Below are 17,262 nucleotides of genomic sequence, written 5' to 3'. Positions count from 1 at the left end.
AGCTCCCCCTCCTCCCCTCTCGCCTTGCCGCTCGCTCCCTCTACCGCTGCACGTCTAAGCAGGGACTGCAGCCTCGGCCGACCTGCAGCCCCGGGTGGGCGGCTGCTGCTGGGATGCAGGTGCAGGGCTGGTTGGAGGCTGAGAGGAGGGGAGACCTTCATTGTTGGGCTGGACAGCACCCTCTCTCCTCTGGAGCACACTCTGATGGGGAAGCCCACTGACAATCACACATCCTAATCTGATTATGCAAATATCTACTTCAAAAAGCAATACGCTGTAACCCTTAGCCTGTGGTGGGAAGAGAGAGCAAAGGAGGAGGAAAGAGGCGAGGAAGTGGCAGAAATGTAGAGGAAAACAAGGAAGGGAAGTTAAAAGTGGAAAATATACAGGCCACCTCAGTGATTTAGCAGTTTAGCATGCGACACCCTGATGTCAGGTTCTCCCTAACATCCTCTGTGCCACCAGAGGAGGTCTGAGAACAAAACACTATACACTTACAGATTCTGAATGGCCAACGAATCCCTCAACGCCATTGAATTCAATATTCAAATGCTTATTGTTTTTCCAGACACTCCCAAAACCAGCGTCAAAAGGAATCTACAATGTTAATGAGGGGGCCAAAGCACCCGGACTTAGGGTTTAGACACCCAAACAGGGTGACACCCCAAACACTGGAGAGTGACATTTCCAAGGAAAAGGACTTCAACATTATGAGTAACGCTCGCTTAATTGAGAAAGCCTGACATCAAGTACAGGTGCGTCGGTTTTGTAGTTTTGCTACAAAAAAGTGAAAATGTGTCCAAAAATCTGTCACAATCTGCTGTATCTTGGTGTGAAGCCCATTTAAATCTTAGGAATTTACGCTTTATCCACTAACAAACTTGATATGCGTGGGACCATTGCCTAATGGCTTATACTGTACGTTGTAATAGTGGAGACGTGAGCCAGAGTTCAGCTTTGTCGAGTTAATGATTTTCATAACTAGTGCAAAAGATCAGGAAACCGCCGTCATTCTGTCCAACCATGGAGGTGAGACAGCGTCTCTCTGCGTGTGCTCTGCTGCTTTTTTGTATGACACTGAGTACAAATGGAGGAAACATCTTGGTGTGGTACACTGAAGGCAGCCACTGGATCAACATGAAGCCTGTGCTGGACACGCTGGTCGACAGAGGACACCAGGTGACGGTGCTGGTTCCCAGTGCCTCAATGTACATGAAAACCAGTGAACCTTCTCGCTTTCGCTATGAACCCTTCAATGTGTCCTTCTCACCGGAGGACATGGAGAAGCACATGGAGAACTTCCTTTACTTCTCAATGTATGAGATGGATCAAATGAACTACTTGCAGATTTACATCAAATTAATGGGTTTTATGAAAACTGACATGAACTATTCTTTGATGTATTTGGATGCTGTGCTGAAATCTGACACCATGGAGAAGTTAAAGGAGGGACAATATGATGTCCTTGTGGCTGATCCGTTGTTTCCTGGAAGTGACCTAACAGCAGAGCTTTTGGGAATCCCTCTGGTTTTCACCCTGCGATTTTCCATGGCCCATAACTGGGAGCGATACTGTGGTCAGCTACCTGCTCCACCTTCCTTTGTCCCTGCTGCCATGAGCAAACTGACAGACAGGATGAGCTTCTCCGAGAGACTGTGGAACTTTCTCTTCTACGCAGGGCAGGACATGGTGGTGGAACAAGCTTACTGGCAAGATTTAGATAAATATTACTCTGAGGTGAAAGGTGAGTCAACTTTGCTGCACAAATGCTTTGCAATAACACTTGGACTACATGAAGTCTTTTCCTTCCCTTTTTCCTTAGTGGCCTTTGACAAAATAATATTGTAATATTCAAGCATTAATGAAATTTTTGTGATATGTGACAGGAAAACCCACCAGCGCCTGTGAGACAATGAGCAGAGCAGACATTTGGTTGATGAGAACTTACTGGGACTTTGATTTCCCTCATCCATTTCTTCCTAACTTCAAGTTTGTCGGGGGGATCCACTGCAGACCTGCTAAACCTTTACCAGACGTAGGTGACGATGCCACTATAGGACTATAAATAGTTTATTAAATCTATTAGTTTCTGCCTGGACACCTAGCTGTTCATTGTTTTAGACAAAAAAGGCAATTACAATAATTACAAGTCACTCTGTCCTTTTTCTTTGAAAACCAGGAGTGTCCTTTCTAATGACACTAAGCTCCATAATGTAGCTCTTATCATTCAGGAACTTACACTATTGTATTTGGATGTGCTGTTTAATAATCTATGCACAAAATGAATAAACATCCACTAAGTTCTCCTGATCTGTGAAAATGGAAACAGTGCCACATGATTTGAAATGGGACTATTATTGTATTTTCTTGCAGGATATGGAAGAATTTGTGCAAAGTTCTGGAGATGACGGAATCGTAGTCTTCACTTTGGGATCCCTAATCAACAACATCACCACAGAGAAGGCAAATATGATCGCCTCAGCTCTGGGTCAGGTTCCACAGAAGGTCAGAGTACACTCTATTCAGTACAGTAAAGGCCAGGTGAAACAAACCTGCAGTTTTATGGTTATATTTGTAACATTATCTATAGGTTCTGTGGAGGTACAGAGGTGAAAAACCAGGGACACTGGGTGCAAACACAAGAATATATGACTGGATCCCTCAGAATGATCTACTGGGCAAGTGAATGTAACTACACTCTACAGCAGTGGTCCCCAACATTTTTTGGAGTCATAGGCTCCTCTTCTGTCTCACTTACGCTGCACAAAGAAACTTTCATAAGTTAGATTTTTTTGCTAGATTGGGGGTTTCAATTAAGCTGTAATGTATTACATGTTACCAGCTGGAGCGACCTGTTTAAGAATGTGGCAGTTGTAGATAAGACACGCGATCAAAGCAAGAGTCTTAAAATGAGTCAAGAGATACAGTAGTCGCAGGCAAATTTAGTGAATCCAGCATACAGTTATGTTTAGTGGTAATAGAGTAACAGATCTTTGATCTCTTCACAAAAAACTATCTCCACTTAATATCAGGTCACCCCAAGACCAGAGCGTTTATCACCCATGGCGGCACAAATGGCATTTATGAGGCCATCTACCACGGAGTTCCTCTGGTGGGCATCCCCATGTTCGGTGACCAGTCAGATAACATAGTCCACATGCTGTCAAAGGGAGCTGCACTTCTCATGGACTTCAACACTATGACAACGGACGACCTTAGGGATGCAGTCAATGCTGTCATCAATGACAAATCGTAAGTTGTCTTAATGATGTTGAGTTGATTTAGTGAATTTGATTTCATTTTTAAATTTAAGCTCTGTTTGGATCTTTAGAGAATTGACATTAAAAATGCAGAAGCAAGACTAAACATGTTTTATTAAAATCCATGAAGACTTTTAAAGAACCTTTTCATGATTCTGCAACCACACACAATGTATGAAAGTATGATTCAGCATCATTTTCAACCCTCTTAGGTACAAGGAAAATGCCATGCGTCTGTCCAGCATCCACCACGACAGACCAATGACTCCTCTGGAAGAGGCAGTGTTCTGGATAGAGTTCACTCTAAGAAACAAAGGGGCCAAACACTTGAGGGTCCAGGCCCATCAGCTCACCTGGTACCAGTATCACAGCCTGGATGTCCTGGTGTTCCTCCTCACTGTGGTCCTGCTGCTCATAGTCCTCTTGGTGAAGACCTGCACATTCTGCCTGAGGAGGTGCTGTTGTAGAACAGAAAAGAAGAAGACTGAGTAAGGATTAGGGAAAAAGTAGTATGATGTAAAAAACATGTCTGTAAAATTTTACAAACATTTGTGATCATTCTCTGACAGCTTCTAGCTCAGATTAAATGTTCTAGCTCTGAATCCTACGACAAGAAAACTTACTGACTTGAACTTACAGTACATTTAAAATATGAACTTCTTTTAAGTGGTGTGGTTAAAACTATGATTGGTTTAAAAATTTTTTGGTTGTATGTTTTTAGTGAATTGAAGTAAGATTTAGACAATAGTGTTGTAACCATGATTACAGTTACAGTATGTTGTTGTATTGTTGAATCCCACAATTGTCACTAAAATAACTTGAAACTGACAGAAGTAATAATAAATCACATTTCAATGAAAATAATAAAAGGTTATAAAACTTGATTTTGTTTTTCAATTTAGTTAAACAAGAGCTTTTTAAAATGCATACCTCAAAACAGACACAATATCTATCTATCAACAATATTTTAATAAGTTGAATTTGACTAAATAGCTATTTATTATCACGTGTTCCTGGCCTTGTTCATAGTAACTGCTGTGTCTGTCAAACTAAAATAGGACAATACTTGTGGTTTAATTAGTTTTGTGTATGGATGAAATATCATAATTAAAACTATTCCTACAGTAGATTTACACATTCATATCCTTGTGGTATTAACGCTTTTTGTGAAGTATCTTGACTATGTGCTGTCAGAAAGATGCTGAAAAGGAGGAAAACATGACTTCTCAACTCATGGGTAAAATAAAATAAATTATATCAAAATATAGATTTGCTGTGACTTGTACAATAAATGACTGATGCCAAGTTTAAAGACACAGCTGTTATGCTATTACAGGGCACACTTGACTAGGTATTATTCTCTATTCATAATCTGAGTTTTGAGGCACAACATAAATAGGTGAGCAGGAAACTCATGTGCCATGTCAAAAATGTCAAAGCTACAGTAATCAACAAAGAAAGTACAATGTGCTATCACCAATGAAAGAATTTTTAACAACAGAAATGCACTTAGCTACCCATACCCCAAAATGATTTTCTTTGCCTCTCACTAATGATGAGGGACTGTTATATCTAGGTGTGTGTGTGTGTGTGTGTGTGTGTGTGTGTGTGTGTGTGTGTGTGTGTGTGTGTGTGTGTGTGTGTGTGTGTGTGTGTGTGTGTGTGTTGCCCTGCGATGGACTGGCGACCTGTCCAGGGTGTACCCTGCCTCTCGTCCATAGCCAGCTATGGCTATGGGCTCCAGCACCCCCGCAACCCCACATATGGGATTCAGCGGTTTGGAAAATGGATGGAATAGATGTTATATCTACAGTAGTTGGCTTCATCATTTATGACAGGGATCAAAAAACTGCAAAGTCACGCTGATACACTAAGTTAATTATGAGGAGTTAGTTCTCCATGGACCCATGTGTTCCCACAATGCTAACAACACAACTGCACCCCAGCCCTTCGAGCCAAAATCCATATCGAGGTCTTTTTGAAGTGACTCTGCAATTTACCTTTGCAACCATTACTTGTTACCTCTACCCTCCTTATTGGGGTGTGCTTAAATATGTCACGTTGCAACAAAGAGGAATTGTGACCCAACCATCTCGCATGTTGGGTTAATGATTGTTTTTATACAAGCATAAAGTACACTACAAAGGATCAGGAAACCGCTGTCATTCTGTCCAACCATGGAGGTGAGGCAGCGTCTCTCTGCATGTGCTCTGCTGCTTCTTTGTATGACACTGAGTACAAATGGAGGAAACATCTTGGTGTGGTACACTGAAGCCAGCCACTGGATCAACATGAAGCCTGTGCTGGACACGCTGGTCGACAGAGGACACCAGGTGACGGTGCTGGTCCCCAGTGCCTCACTGTTCATGAAAACCAATGAAACCTCTCGCTTTCGCTATGAACCCTTCGATGTGTCCTTCACAAAAGAAGATATGGAGGGGTTTGTTAAAGAGTTCCTTCAGTTTTCTATGTACGAGATGCATCAAATGAACTACGTGCAGCTTTACATCAGATTCATCGATATATTAACAACAAACCTAAACTATACTCTGATGTATCTGGAGGGTGTGCTGAAATCAGACACCACGATGAGGAAGCTGAAGGATGGAAAGTACGACCTCCTCCTGGCTGATCCCGTCTACGCTGGCAGCGACCTAACAGCAGAGATTTTGGGAATCCCCCTGGTTTTCACCCTGCGATTTTCCATGGCCCATACCTGGGAGAGATACTGTGGTCAGCTACCTACTCCACCTTCCTACGTCCCTGCTGCCATGAGCAAACTGACAGACAGGATGAGCTTCTCAGAGAGACTGTGGAACGTTGTCTTCTACGCAGTGCAAGATATAGTGTTCGAAAACATTTTTTGGAAAAGGTTAGATAAATATTACTCTGAGATCAAAGGTGAGTCAACTGGGCAGCAAGAAAATGTTGTTGGTGAAGCACATAGTTGAAGCATCTAATCTGAAGTTTGTTTGTTTTTTAATGAGACCTTCTAATGAGCAGATATCATTAAATTCTTTTGCAATGTGACAGGAAAACCCACCAGCACCTGTGAAACATTGAGCAGAGCAGACATCTGACAAATTTGTTGGTGGGATCCACTGCAGACCTGCTAAACCTTTACCAGACGTAGGTACTACTTCGAGCCTTTAAATTTTTTGTTACACTTCCACAGTATTATTGTACAGTACTTACAGTACTATTACAGTACTATTGAAAGACAGTGAAGAATAATGCATGTAAATGTAAATTCTCTGCTCAAAGACTCCAGGTGGTTTGTGGCAGTTTAATACTATAGCCCTATTGTTGCAGGACATGGAAGAGTTTGAACAGAGATAATAGCATCGTGGTCATAATACAAAGCTAGTTATTCAACAAAATATACAAGTACACATACTGTAAACCCCATATTGTCTTCATATTAAATTGTTTTTTATTCCTTTTATTTGTTCAAAGAATATTGTTACTGATCAGCACCTTGTTCACAGGTCCTGTGGAGATACAATGGAGAAAAAACAGAGACTCTGGGATCAAACACCAAATTCTATGACTGGCTCCCACAGAATGATTTACTAGGTAAAATAAACCCTTAACAGAAAACCGCCAAAGCTACTTAACTGGCCTTTAACACTGATTTAGATATTTACATTCACATCAGGTCACCTCAACACCAGAGCCTTCATTACTCACGGCGGTGCAAACGGGGTTTATGAGGCCATCTACCACGGTGTTCCCATGGTGGGCATCCCCATGTTTTGTGACAAGCCAGAGAACATGGGTCGTATGAAATCAAAGGGGGGTGCAGTTATGATGGACATAAAGTCTATGAAGGCTAAGGATCTTAGAGATGCACTCAATGCTGTCGTCAACGGCAAATCGTAAGTTCTTGTAACTACACATATTAAATGTATTTGAGTTTAAACGTAGTGCAAGAAAATTGAATTGAAATTTTTTCTTTGAAAAAATAAATAGGGCAGAATAAGTAATAATAAATTAATTACATGTAAGATGTTGCTAGAAGCAACATTCGTTTCTTAGCTACTCTAATTCTCAACAGGGTTTAGTGTAGATTTATTTAAAAACCACCTGTCACAAATCACTGCAATCAATGAGGTGTAAAATGCCTCGACAGAAAAATATCAGATTTAAAAAAACGTTCCATTAACAATGCAAAGAAACTAAAGTGTCAACATTTTAAATGGTCCACTTTTTTATACCCTCTACTGAATATCCACATTCACAGGTACAAGGAAAATGCCATGCGTCTGTCCAGCATCCACCACGACAGACCAATGACTCCTCTGGAAGAGGCAGTGTTCTGGATAGAGTTCACTCTAAGGAACAAAGGGGCTAAACACTTGAGGGTCCAGGCCCATCAGCTCACCTGGTACCAGTATCACAGCCTGGATGTCCTGGTTTTCCTCCTCACTGTGGTCCTGCTGCTCATAGTCCTCTTGGTGAAGACCTGCACATTCTGCCTGAGGAGGTGCTGTGGCAGAACAGGAAAGAAAAAGACTGAGTAATGGGGTGAAAGTTAATGTAATTATTAACAAACTCATTGTCTTGGGCGTGTACTAAATTCTACCTACGATATAAATTTTTGGCTTGAAACCAGTTAATTGTTACAACGCTGACCAACTGAATTTAGAAGAAAAAGTAGAAAGTTTTAAGGTCTTAAACATAAAGAAATGAAATAAAATCACCATTAACTTGACCAAATTACATTTATGTGCGTTCTTCCATTAGCAGCCTAATTACCGACAGGCCAAGCGTGCTGCAGCCCGTGCCGTTGCGGAGGCAAAAACTCGGACTTGAGAGGAGTTCGGGGAGGGCATGGAGAAAGATTATCGTACGGCCTTAAAGAGATTCTGGCAATCTGTTTGACGCCTCAGAAGGGGGAAGCAGTCCTTCACCAAGTCTGTTTGCAGTGGAGGTGGGGAGCTGTTGACCTTGACTGGGGATGTTATCGGACGGTGGAAGGAGTACCTCCTCACCCCTTTCAACACGTCTTCTGCTGAGGAAGCAGAGGCAGGGGACTCAAAGGTGGACTTGCCCATCACCCAGGCTGAGGTCACTGAGGTAGTTAGTAAGCTCCTCGGTGGCAGGGCAGCAGGGGTGGATGACATCCGTCCTGAGTACCTCAAGTCTCTGTATGTTGTAAGGCTGTCTTGGGTGACACGCCTCTGCAACATCACGTGGACAAGGGGGACAGTTCCTTTGGACTGGACAACCGGGGTGGTAGTCCCTTTTCACAAAAAGGGGGACAGGAGAATATGTTCCAACTGTAGGGGGATCACACTTCTCAGCCTCCCTGGGAAAGTCTATGCCAGGGTACTGGAGACGAGAATTCTGCCGATTGTCGAACCTCGAATACAGGAGGAACAATGTGGGTTTTCGGCCTGGTCGTGGAACACTGGACCAGCTTAATACACTCAGCATGGTGCTTGTGGGGTTGTGAGAGTTTGCCCCACCCATGTACATGTGTTTTGTGAACCTGGAGAAGACAATCACCGCATCCCTCATGGCATCCTGTCGGGGGTGCTCCGAGAATATGAAGTCCAAGGCTCTTTGCTAAGGGTTGTTCGGTCTCTGTACACCTGGAGCAGGAGCTTGGTTTTGCATTGCCAGCAGTAAGTCAGACCTGTTCATGTTGGACTTCGGCAAGGCTGCCCTTTGTCACCGATTCTATTCATTATTTTTATGGACAGAATTTTTAGGCGCAGCCAGGGGCCGGAGGGGGTCTGGTTTGAGGACCACAGGATAGCTTCTCTGCTTTTTGCAGATGATGTTGTCCCATTGGCTTCATCGGGCCAGGACCTTCAGTGTGCGCTGGTGCGGTTCGCAGCTGAGTGTGAAGCGACTGGGATGAGAATCAGTTCCTCCAAATCTGAGGCCATGCTTCTCGACCGGAAAAAGGTGGTTGGCTCTCTCCAGGTTAAAGGAGAGTTCCTGGCCCAAGTGGAAGAGTTTAAGTACCTTGGGGTCTTGTTCACAAGTGAGGGAAGAAGCGTTAGATTGACAGACGCATTGGTGCAGCGGCTGCAGCAATGCGGTTGGTGTACCAGTCCATCATGGTGAAGAGGGAGCTGAGCCGAAAGGCAAAGGTCAATCTACATTCCTACCCTCACCTAGATCACAGATACAAGTGGCCGAAATGAGCTTCCTCCGCAGGGTGGCTGGGCGCTCCCTTAGAGATAAGGTGAGGACCTCTGTCACCTGGGAGGAGCTTGGAGTAGAGTCGGTGCTCCTCCACATCGAGAGGAGCCAGTTGAGGTGGCTCGGGCATCTGGTTCGGATGCCTCCTGGATGCCTCCCTGGGGAGGTGTTCCGGGCATGTACCACCGGTAGGAGGCCCCGTGGAAGACCCAGGACACGCTGGAGAGATTATGTCTATCGGCCGGCCTGGGAACGCCTGGGGGTCCCACCGGAAGAGCTGGAGGAAGTGTCCGGGGAGAGGGAAGTCTGGAACTCTTTGCTCAGACGGATAAGCGGTGGAAAATGGATGGATGCAGATGTATGTATCCAGACATAAGCAACTTTATATGCATAGTAAAAGCAGCAAGGTGAAAACACCAGAAATGTCATCAAATGTTAAATATTCCAAAGCTTCCTTATCAATATAGCAATGACAAAAGGAAACCTTACAGGATCAGACACAAGATGAGACTTAACACAGTGGGATGAACCAAGATCAATAATTCCTCTGGATGAGGAAGTGTTCTAGATAGAGTTCACTCTAAGAAACAAAGGGGCTGAACACTTGAGGGTCCAGGCCCATCAGCTCACCTGGTACCAGTATCACAGCCTGGATGTCCTGGTGTTCCTCCTCACTGTGATCCTGCTGCTCATAGTCCTCTTGGTGAAGACCTGCACATTCTGCTTGAAGATGTGCTGGGAAATGGGAAGAACAAAGGCTGAATAAAGACAAAGGCTGAATAAGGCAGTAGGGGAAAGTAGTAAAATGTAAAAAACATTTCCAAAAAAGTTATAAGTGGAGCTATTTAACATTTAAGTTTGCTGATAAATGATTATTTCATTTAGAATGAAAATAATTCAAAATAAGTCCTTAAAACCTGATTTAGCCTTTAACAAAAGCTTTACGCAATATCTACTGTAATTTTCACAAGTTAAATTTAAGTAAATTACAATTTATTACTTTTGTAAGTTTCAGTGACCTTTGTGGGTTTTTCCTTTATTTCTGGTAAAATTATTCTCATTTCATAAACTGTCCTTCTTAAGGCAAAACATAAATAGATAATAATTAAACTCAATATAAGTGTAGCACAAGTTGTGTGCGCCATCTACTGAAACCAATCAAAAATAGCATCTGTTATTTTTACTGGAGGAATTTTCAGCTTAGTTTTACTTTATTTATATAAAAAGAACAGCAAACATATAAAACTGTAGCTTCTGTAAAAATGAACTTTAGTGACATGTCAAAAGTGTCAAATCAACAGTAATCAACAAAAGAAGCAGTCCTCTCAAATCTAAATCAAATTTTTACTCTTAACCGTAAATTAAAAATATGTAAAATGTAAATGTTTTTCCTTGCCTCTCACTAATGTTCAGGCACTATTAAACCTACTGTAGTTGACTTATTGACTATCATCTAAGACCTGCACCAAAAACTGCAAAGCCATCTATGGACACTGATACACTGTGTTAATTATATGCCTTTATAACAGGCAGGCTTTGCTAAGATGCCAATTAAAAATTAAACTAATTCTTTTAGGCCTCATGCTCCCACACTCCTGTTGTGTGAGGAGTTATTTCTCCACGAACCTATGTGCTCCTACAACGCTAACAACACAACTGCACCCCAGCCCTTTGAGCCAAAATCCATATTGAGGTCTTTTTGAAGTGACTTCGCAATTTACCTTTGCAACCATTACTTGTTACCTCTATCCTCCTTATTGGGGTGTGCTTAAATATGTCACGCTGCACAAAGAGGAATTGTGACCCAACCATCTCGCATGTTGGGTTAATGATTGTTTTTATACAAGCATAAAGTACACTACAAAGGGTCAGGAGACCACCGTCATTCTATCCAACCATGGAGGTGAGGCAGCGTCTCTCTGCATGTGCTCTGCTGCTTCTTTGTATGACACTGAGTACAAATGGAGGAAACATCTTGGTGTGGTACGCTGAAGCCAGCCACTGGATCAACATGAAGCCTGTGCTGGACACACTGGTCGACAGAGGACACCAGGTGACGGTGCTGGTCCCCAGTGCCTCACTGTTCATGAAAACCAATGAAACCTCTCGCTTTCGCTACGAACCCTTCGATGTGTCCTTCACAAAAGAAGATATGGAGGGGTTTGTTAAAGAGTTCCTTCAGTTTTCTATGTACGAGATGCATCAAATGAACTACGTGCAGCTTTACATCAGATTCATCGATATATTAACAACAAACCTAAACTATACTCTAATGTATCTGGACGGTGTGCTGAAATCAGACACCATGATGAGGAAGCTGAAGGATGGAAAGTACGACCTCCTCCTGGCTGATCCCGTCTACGCTGGCAGCGACCTAACAGCAGAGATTTTGGGAATCCCCCTGGTTTTCACCCTGCGATTTTCCATGGCCCATACCTGGGAGAGATACTGTGGTCAGCTACCTACTCCACCTTCCTACGTCCCTGCTGCCATGAGCAAACTGACAGACAGGATGAGCTTCTCAGAGAGACTGTGGAACGTTGTCTTCTACGCAGTGCAAGATATAGTGTTCGAAAACATTTTTTGGAAAAGGTTAGATAAATATTACTCTGAGATCAAAGGTGAGTCAACTGGGCAGCAAGAAAATGTTGTTGGTGAAGCACATAGTTGAAGCATCTAATCTGAAGTATTGATGAGAGCTTCTAATGAGCAGATGTCATTCAATTCTTTTGCATTGTGACAGGAAAACCCACCAGCGCCTGTAAGACAATGAGCAGAGCAGACATCTGGTTGATGAGAACTTACTGGGACTTTGATTTCCCTCGTCCTTTGCTCCCCAACTTCAAATTTGTTGGTGGGATCCACTGCAGACCTGCTAAACCTTTACCAGACGTAGGTGACGATGCTACTCTTTCAAGCCCATTGATTTTTTGTTACACTTCCACAGTATTTTTAGAGATAAGACAGTTAAGGAAAATGCAGGAATGTTCTAAAAAGAAAAGTTAATAAAGTAAGTATTTCTTATAACAAATGTAAATCAATAACAGTATTCTCCACTCGAAGACAACATGATAAGACTCCAGCTAGTTTAACCCTTATGCCACCCTCGTGCCTACATTTTTGGCATTTTTTTTGTTGCTGATCATTTTGGCTGCGTTACAGCTGCTGGCATGATTTTTGTGAGAAATGTTACTTTTTAGTTGAATCTTTGAAATCCATTGTCTTTTACTTTTATTGTAATTTATACATTTTGTATACACTGGAGACCCTTGTGGCCTTTTTTGCCATGCACACAAAAAGTGCTATAAAATCATGACACAAGCTTTTTATCATTTTCAGGATTTTAAAATCTATGATGATTTTATAGAAGTTTTTGTGAGCATGGCAAAAAAGGCCACGAGGATCTCGAAAGGGAGGTTTTAGGAGGGCGGCATTGAGGGTTAAGGTGGTATGATACTATAGCACTATTGTTGCAGGACATGGAAGAGTTTGTACAGAGTTCAGGACATAACGGTGTCGTGGTCTTCACTCTGGGATCCATAATCAAGAATATCACAATAGAAAAGGCAAACCTGATCGCTTCAGGCCTGGCTCAGATCCCACAAAAGGTCAGAACACACTTGGAGTCAAATACTGCATGATTTAAACAGTACCACACAATTAGTTATTAATAGTTACTGTATATTGCATGAATCATGAACTACATTGCATGAACACAGAACTAAGCTATACCAAATATTAGATGAGGCAATGAAGTGGACATATCAAACCACACAGACCTAAATTGATACAACTATACATTAACCACATATAGAATGTTTTAAACATTCTATATGTGACATGTAACAAAACGTATGGTTTGTATGTAAACAAAACAAACCATATGTACCTCATATTTATTGTTATTGTGCATTATTGCATTAGATATATATGTGAATCATATATTTATTAAGGTCAGAACACACTGTTAAACTAACAATGTTTGGCTTTAACAGTACTATATTTGTTAATCTGACTGCATAAATACCACTAATTTTGGTATTACCTTCATATATCATTTATTCCTTTTATTTTTTCAAGCATAGTGTTACTGATCAGCACCTTGTTCACAGGTTCTATGGAGATACAGTGGAGAAAAACCAGAGACTCTGGGTGCAAACACCAAATTATATGACTGGATCCCTCAGAATGATTTACTAGGTGAAATAAACCCAATTACAAAAAAATACAAATGTTACTTAACTAGTCTTCAACACTGATCTAGATATTTACGTTTACATCAGGTCACCCCAAGACCAGAGCCTTCATTACGCACGGCGGTGCAAATGGGGTTTATGAAGCCATCTACCACGGTGTTCCCATGGTGGGCATCCCCATGTTTGCTGACCAGCCAGGAAATATAGTCCACATGAAGACTAAAGGTGCTGCAGTTATGGTGGACGTAAACTCTATGAAGGCTGAGGATCTTAGAGATGCACTCAATGCTGTCATCAATGATAAATCGTAAGTTCTTGTAACTATTTTTGTATATTCTGAGGTTTTAACATAGTCTGAGACTCTTTAAAAACACATAGGGCACAATTAGTTATAACAGATGATGTTGCTACCTGTCTTAAAAGCCACTGCATTAAATCCAGAGTTAATGTGGTGTTAAGTGCTCTAACAGAACAATATCTCTAAAAAAAGTGTTCCATAATATATAATAAAGCATTTCATTTGTTTTCCATTAACAATGTGAAGAAACTAAAGTTTCAAAATTTTAAATCTACACATTCACAGGTACAAGGAAAATGCCATGCGTCTGTCCAGCATCCACCACGACAGACCAATGACTCCTCTGGAAGAGGCAGTGTTCTGGATAGAGTTCACTCTAAGAAACAAAGGGGCTAAACACTTGAGGGTCCAGGCCCATCAGCTCACCTGGTACCAGTATCACAGCCTGGATGTCCTGGTGTTCCTCCTCACTGTGGTCCTGCTGCTCATAGTCCTCTTGGTGAAGACCTGCACATTCTGCCTGAGGAGGTGCTGTGGCAGAACAGGAAAGAAAAAGACTGAGTAATGGGGTGAAAGTTAATGTAATTATTAACAAACTCATTGTCTTGGGCGTGTACTAAATTCTACCTATGATATGAATTCTTGGCTTGAAACCAGCTGACAACGCTGACCAACTGAATTGAGAAGAACAAGGAGAAAGTTTTAAATATAGTCTTAAACATAATGAAATAAAATCACTATTAACTTGACCAAAATTACATTCATGAGCGTTCTGCCGTTTGCAAACGTTGTCCAATCTTTCAGTCATTCAGCGTAAAATTAGCCATAAATCAATCAGTGTCTATCAGTGTCTTTGGTGGTAATTCTGCCTCTGAATTTGAAATAAATAACATGACCGCATATTTAGATATAATTATTGATATTATCTGATTTGATATCCAGACATTAGCAACTTTACAGTATATGCACAGTAAAAGCAGCAAGATGAAAACACCAGAAATGTCATTGAATGTTACATATTCCAAAGCTTCCTTTCCAATATAGCAACGACCAGAGGAAACCTTACAGGACCACCTACAAGATGGGACTTAACACAATGGGATGAACAAAGTATTTATCTTTAAGTCAGCTCCTATTAAAATGCTGTTAAAATTTTAGACAGGACAAACATGAAACTATGACAAACATAACAAAAAGGTTTGTTTCCCCTTTAAATACTGAAGCCACACCAACCCTTACATAGCACCAGTGCCTCCCACATGCACAGGGCCTCACTTTTACTCTTCTGTGGTAGGAGGGAATTCTTTTTTACACACACACACACCCCCACAAGCTCTTGCAACTTCCTCAAATTATGCAACCAAGTCACAGCCCTTTGAGCTGAAATCAGTCTCCCTTTGCTCCCTCCACAGCAGAGTTACAACCTGGCACGCTCAAGCTTGTTTCTACCTGGTGGATATTTGGTACAGATCAGAGGATTCATGTCTTTACATTTGCAGTACTTGGTTGTGGTCTGTCTCTTAAATCCAATGTGTCATTAAAAGAACCATTACAGTAGGTCTTTGTTATTGGATCTAAAAACACAATGATTTTCTAAACAAAGGAACAGGAAGCAGAGGACCTTCTCCACAACCATGGAGGTGAGACAGCGTCTCTCTGCGTGTGCTCTGCTGCTTCTTTGTATGACACTGAGTACAAATGGAGGAAACATCTTGGTGTGGTACACTGAAGCCAGCCACTGGATCAACATGAAGCCTGTGTTGGACACGCTGGTCGACAGAGGACACCAGGTGACGGTGCTGGTTCCCAGTGTGTCAAAGTACATGAAAACCAATGAAACCTCTCGCTTTCGCTATGAACCCTTCAATGTGTCCTTCACAATGGAGGATATGGACGGGTTTCTTAAAGAGTTTTTTAAATTTACAATGTATGACATGCATCAAATGAACTATTTGCAGCTTTACAGTAAATTTATGGATATTATAAAGAACAGCCTAAAGTTTTCTCTGATGCATCTGGACGGCATGGTGAAGTCAGACATCATGAAAAAGCTAAAGGAAGGAAAATATGACCTCCTCCTTGCTGACCCAAATTATCCTGGAAGTGACCTAACAGCAGAGATTTTGGGAATCCCGCTGGTTTTCTCCCTACGATTTTCCTTAGCCCACAACTCAGAGCGGCACTGCGGTCAGCTACCTACTCCACCTTCCTATGTCCCTGCTGCCATGAGTGAACTTACAGACAAAATGAACTTTTTAGAGAGACTGGGGAACTTTCTCTTCTACGCAGTGCAGGACATCATGTTGGATAGGATTGTTTGGAAAGAATTAGATAAATATTACTCTGAAGTTAAAGGTAAGTCATCCAGTTTGCACAATAATAAACACCTGGACAAAGTTCCAGAGTGGAAGGATTTAATATGAATTCTTTTGCATTGTGACAGGAAAACACACCAGCGCCTGTGAGACAATGAGCAGAGCAGACATCTGGCTGATGAGAACTTACTGGGACTTTGATTTCCCTCGTCCTTTGCTCCCCAACTTCAAATTTGTAGGTGAGATCCACTGCAGACCTGCTAAACCTTTACCAGACATAGGTGACGACTCCACTATTTCAAGCCTGAAAATGCTCAATAAAGAAAATATTGCTGTCAGTCAATATTTCCTGTAAAACTGTGAATCAATATTCACTATACTATTCTCCGTTTAAAGACTACAGCTGGTTTGTATCGGTATGATACTATAGCACTGTTGTTGCAGGACATGGAAGAGTTTGTACAGAGTTCAGGACATAATGGCATCGTGGTCTTCAGTTTAGGATCCATAATCAAGAATATCACAATAGAAAAGGCAAACACAATCGCCTCAGGCCTGGCTCAGAGCCCACAAAAGGTCAGAACACACTTGGAGTTATATTGCATGAAACATGAACTACATTGCATGAACAGAGAACTACTGTAAGGTATAACAAATATTAGATGGGGCAATGACGTGGACAAACACGGACCTAAATTTAGAACAATAAATTAACCACATATGGAATGTTTTACAAAGCCATATGTACCTCATATTTATTCTTATTGTGCATTATTGCATTAGATATACAGTATATGAGAATCATATATTTACTATATAAGAAATTATAAAGTAAGGTTAGCACAGTATTTAATGATAAGCATCATTGTTTGCAGGTGCTGTGGAAATATAGTGGAGAAAAACCAGAGACTCTGGGATCAAACACCAAATTATATGACTGGCTCCCACAGAATGATTTACTAGGTGAAATAAACCCTTAACAAAAAAAACCTTCTTAACTGGCCTTCAGCAGTGATCTAAATATTTATGTTTACATC

The 17,262-nt window shown here is 41.6% G+C and overlaps 4 protein-coding genes and 1 long non-coding RNA gene across 6 annotated transcripts in view; 4 read left to right on the top strand and 1 right to left on the bottom strand.

Moving 5' to 3' along the window:
* Positions 1 to 191: 191 nt before the first annotated feature.
* Positions 192 to 4,142, top strand: LOC114862692 (UDP-glucuronosyltransferase 2A2-like). Its single transcript, XM_029163280.2, has 6 exons — positions 192 to 1,744; positions 1,887 to 2,035; positions 2,374 to 2,505; positions 2,591 to 2,678; positions 3,033 to 3,252; positions 3,473 to 4,142. Exons 1-6 carry the CDS (start codon positions 1,024 to 1,026, stop codon positions 3,750 to 3,752), a joined length of 1,590 nt encoding a protein of 529 aa, XP_029019113.1. The 5' UTR covers positions 192 to 1,023; the 3' UTR covers positions 3,753 to 4,142.
* Positions 3,688 to 8,142, bottom strand: LOC114862696 (uncharacterized). Its single transcript, XR_005898194.2, has 3 exons — positions 8,019 to 8,142; positions 7,645 to 7,749; positions 3,688 to 3,718 (listed from the first exon to the last, which is right to left on the bottom strand). It is a non-coding gene; the product is annotated as an uncharacterized LOC114862696 (long non-coding RNA).
* LOC114862689 (UDP-glucuronosyltransferase 2A2-like) lies at positions 5,402 to 14,481 on the top strand. Its single transcript, XM_029163274.3, has 7 exons — positions 5,402 to 6,165; positions 11,415 to 12,037; positions 12,160 to 12,308; positions 12,893 to 13,024; positions 13,529 to 13,616; positions 13,700 to 13,919; positions 14,196 to 14,481. The coding sequence occupies exons 1-7, from the start codon at positions 5,438 to 5,440 to the stop codon at positions 14,473 to 14,475; spliced, it is 2,220 nt and encodes a 739-aa protein (XP_029019107.2). The 5' UTR covers positions 5,402 to 5,437; the 3' UTR covers positions 14,476 to 14,481.
* On the top strand, positions 6,832 to 7,992 carry LOC129604605 (UDP-glucuronosyltransferase 2B20-like). Its single transcript, XM_055511807.1, has 2 exons — positions 6,832 to 7,138; positions 7,504 to 7,992. The coding sequence occupies exons 1-2, from the start codon at positions 6,996 to 6,998 to the stop codon at positions 7,781 to 7,783; spliced, it is 423 nt and encodes a 140-aa protein (XP_055367782.1). The 5' UTR covers positions 6,832 to 6,995; the 3' UTR covers positions 7,784 to 7,992.
* A 1,063-nt stretch (positions 14,482 to 15,544) lies between the features above and the next one.
* The window catches only part of LOC114862693 (UDP-glucuronosyltransferase 2A1-like), a 12,062-nt gene continuing 10,344 nt past the window's right edge, over positions 15,545 to 17,262 (top strand). For both annotated transcript variants that reach the window (XM_055511803.1, XM_029163275.2), the window contains exon 1: positions 15,545 to 16,265. In XM_055511803.1, the coding sequence (XP_055367778.1) occupies positions 15,545 to 16,265 (721 nt within the window). The remainder of the gene's footprint in view (positions 16,266 to 17,262) is intronic.

This window comes from Betta splendens, chromosome 9 (genome assembly GCF_900634795.4).
Source record: "Betta splendens chromosome 9, fBetSpl5.4, whole genome shotgun sequence".
NCBI classification, from domain to species: Eukaryota; Metazoa; Chordata; class Actinopteri; order Anabantiformes; family Osphronemidae; genus Betta; species Betta splendens.
The sequence above is the reverse complement of the archived record's forward strand: the minus strand, read 5'-3'. Positions and strand labels throughout refer to the sequence as shown.

Coding starts and splice junctions, on each gene's coding strand:
- LOC114862689 (XM_029163274.3), top strand. CDS start 5,438: ATGGAGGTGAGGCAGCGTCTCTCTGCATGTGCTCTGCTGCTTCTTTGT. Junction 12,038..12,159: donor ATATTACTCTGAGATCAAAG/GTGAGTCAACTG, acceptor GCATTGTGACAG/GAAAACCCACCAGCGCCTGT. Junction 13,920..14,195: donor GCTGTCATCAATGATAAATC/GTAAGTTCTTGT, acceptor ACACATTCACAG/GTACAAGGAAAATGCCATGC.
- LOC114862692 (XM_029163280.2), top strand. CDS start 1,024: ATGGAGGTGAGACAGCGTCTCTCTGCGTGTGCTCTGCTGCTTTTTTGT. Junction 1,745..1,886: donor ATATTACTCTGAGGTGAAAG/GTGAGTCAACTT, acceptor GATATGTGACAG/GAAAACCCACCAGCGCCTGT. Junction 3,253..3,472: donor GCTGTCATCAATGACAAATC/GTAAGTTGTCTT, acceptor CAACCCTCTTAG/GTACAAGGAAAATGCCATGC.
- LOC129604605 (XM_055511807.1), top strand. CDS start 6,996: ATGGTGGGCATCCCCATGTTTTGTGACAAGCCAGAGAACATGGGTCGT. Junction 7,139..7,503: donor GCTGTCGTCAACGGCAAATC/GTAAGTTCTTGT, acceptor CCACATTCACAG/GTACAAGGAAAATGCCATGC.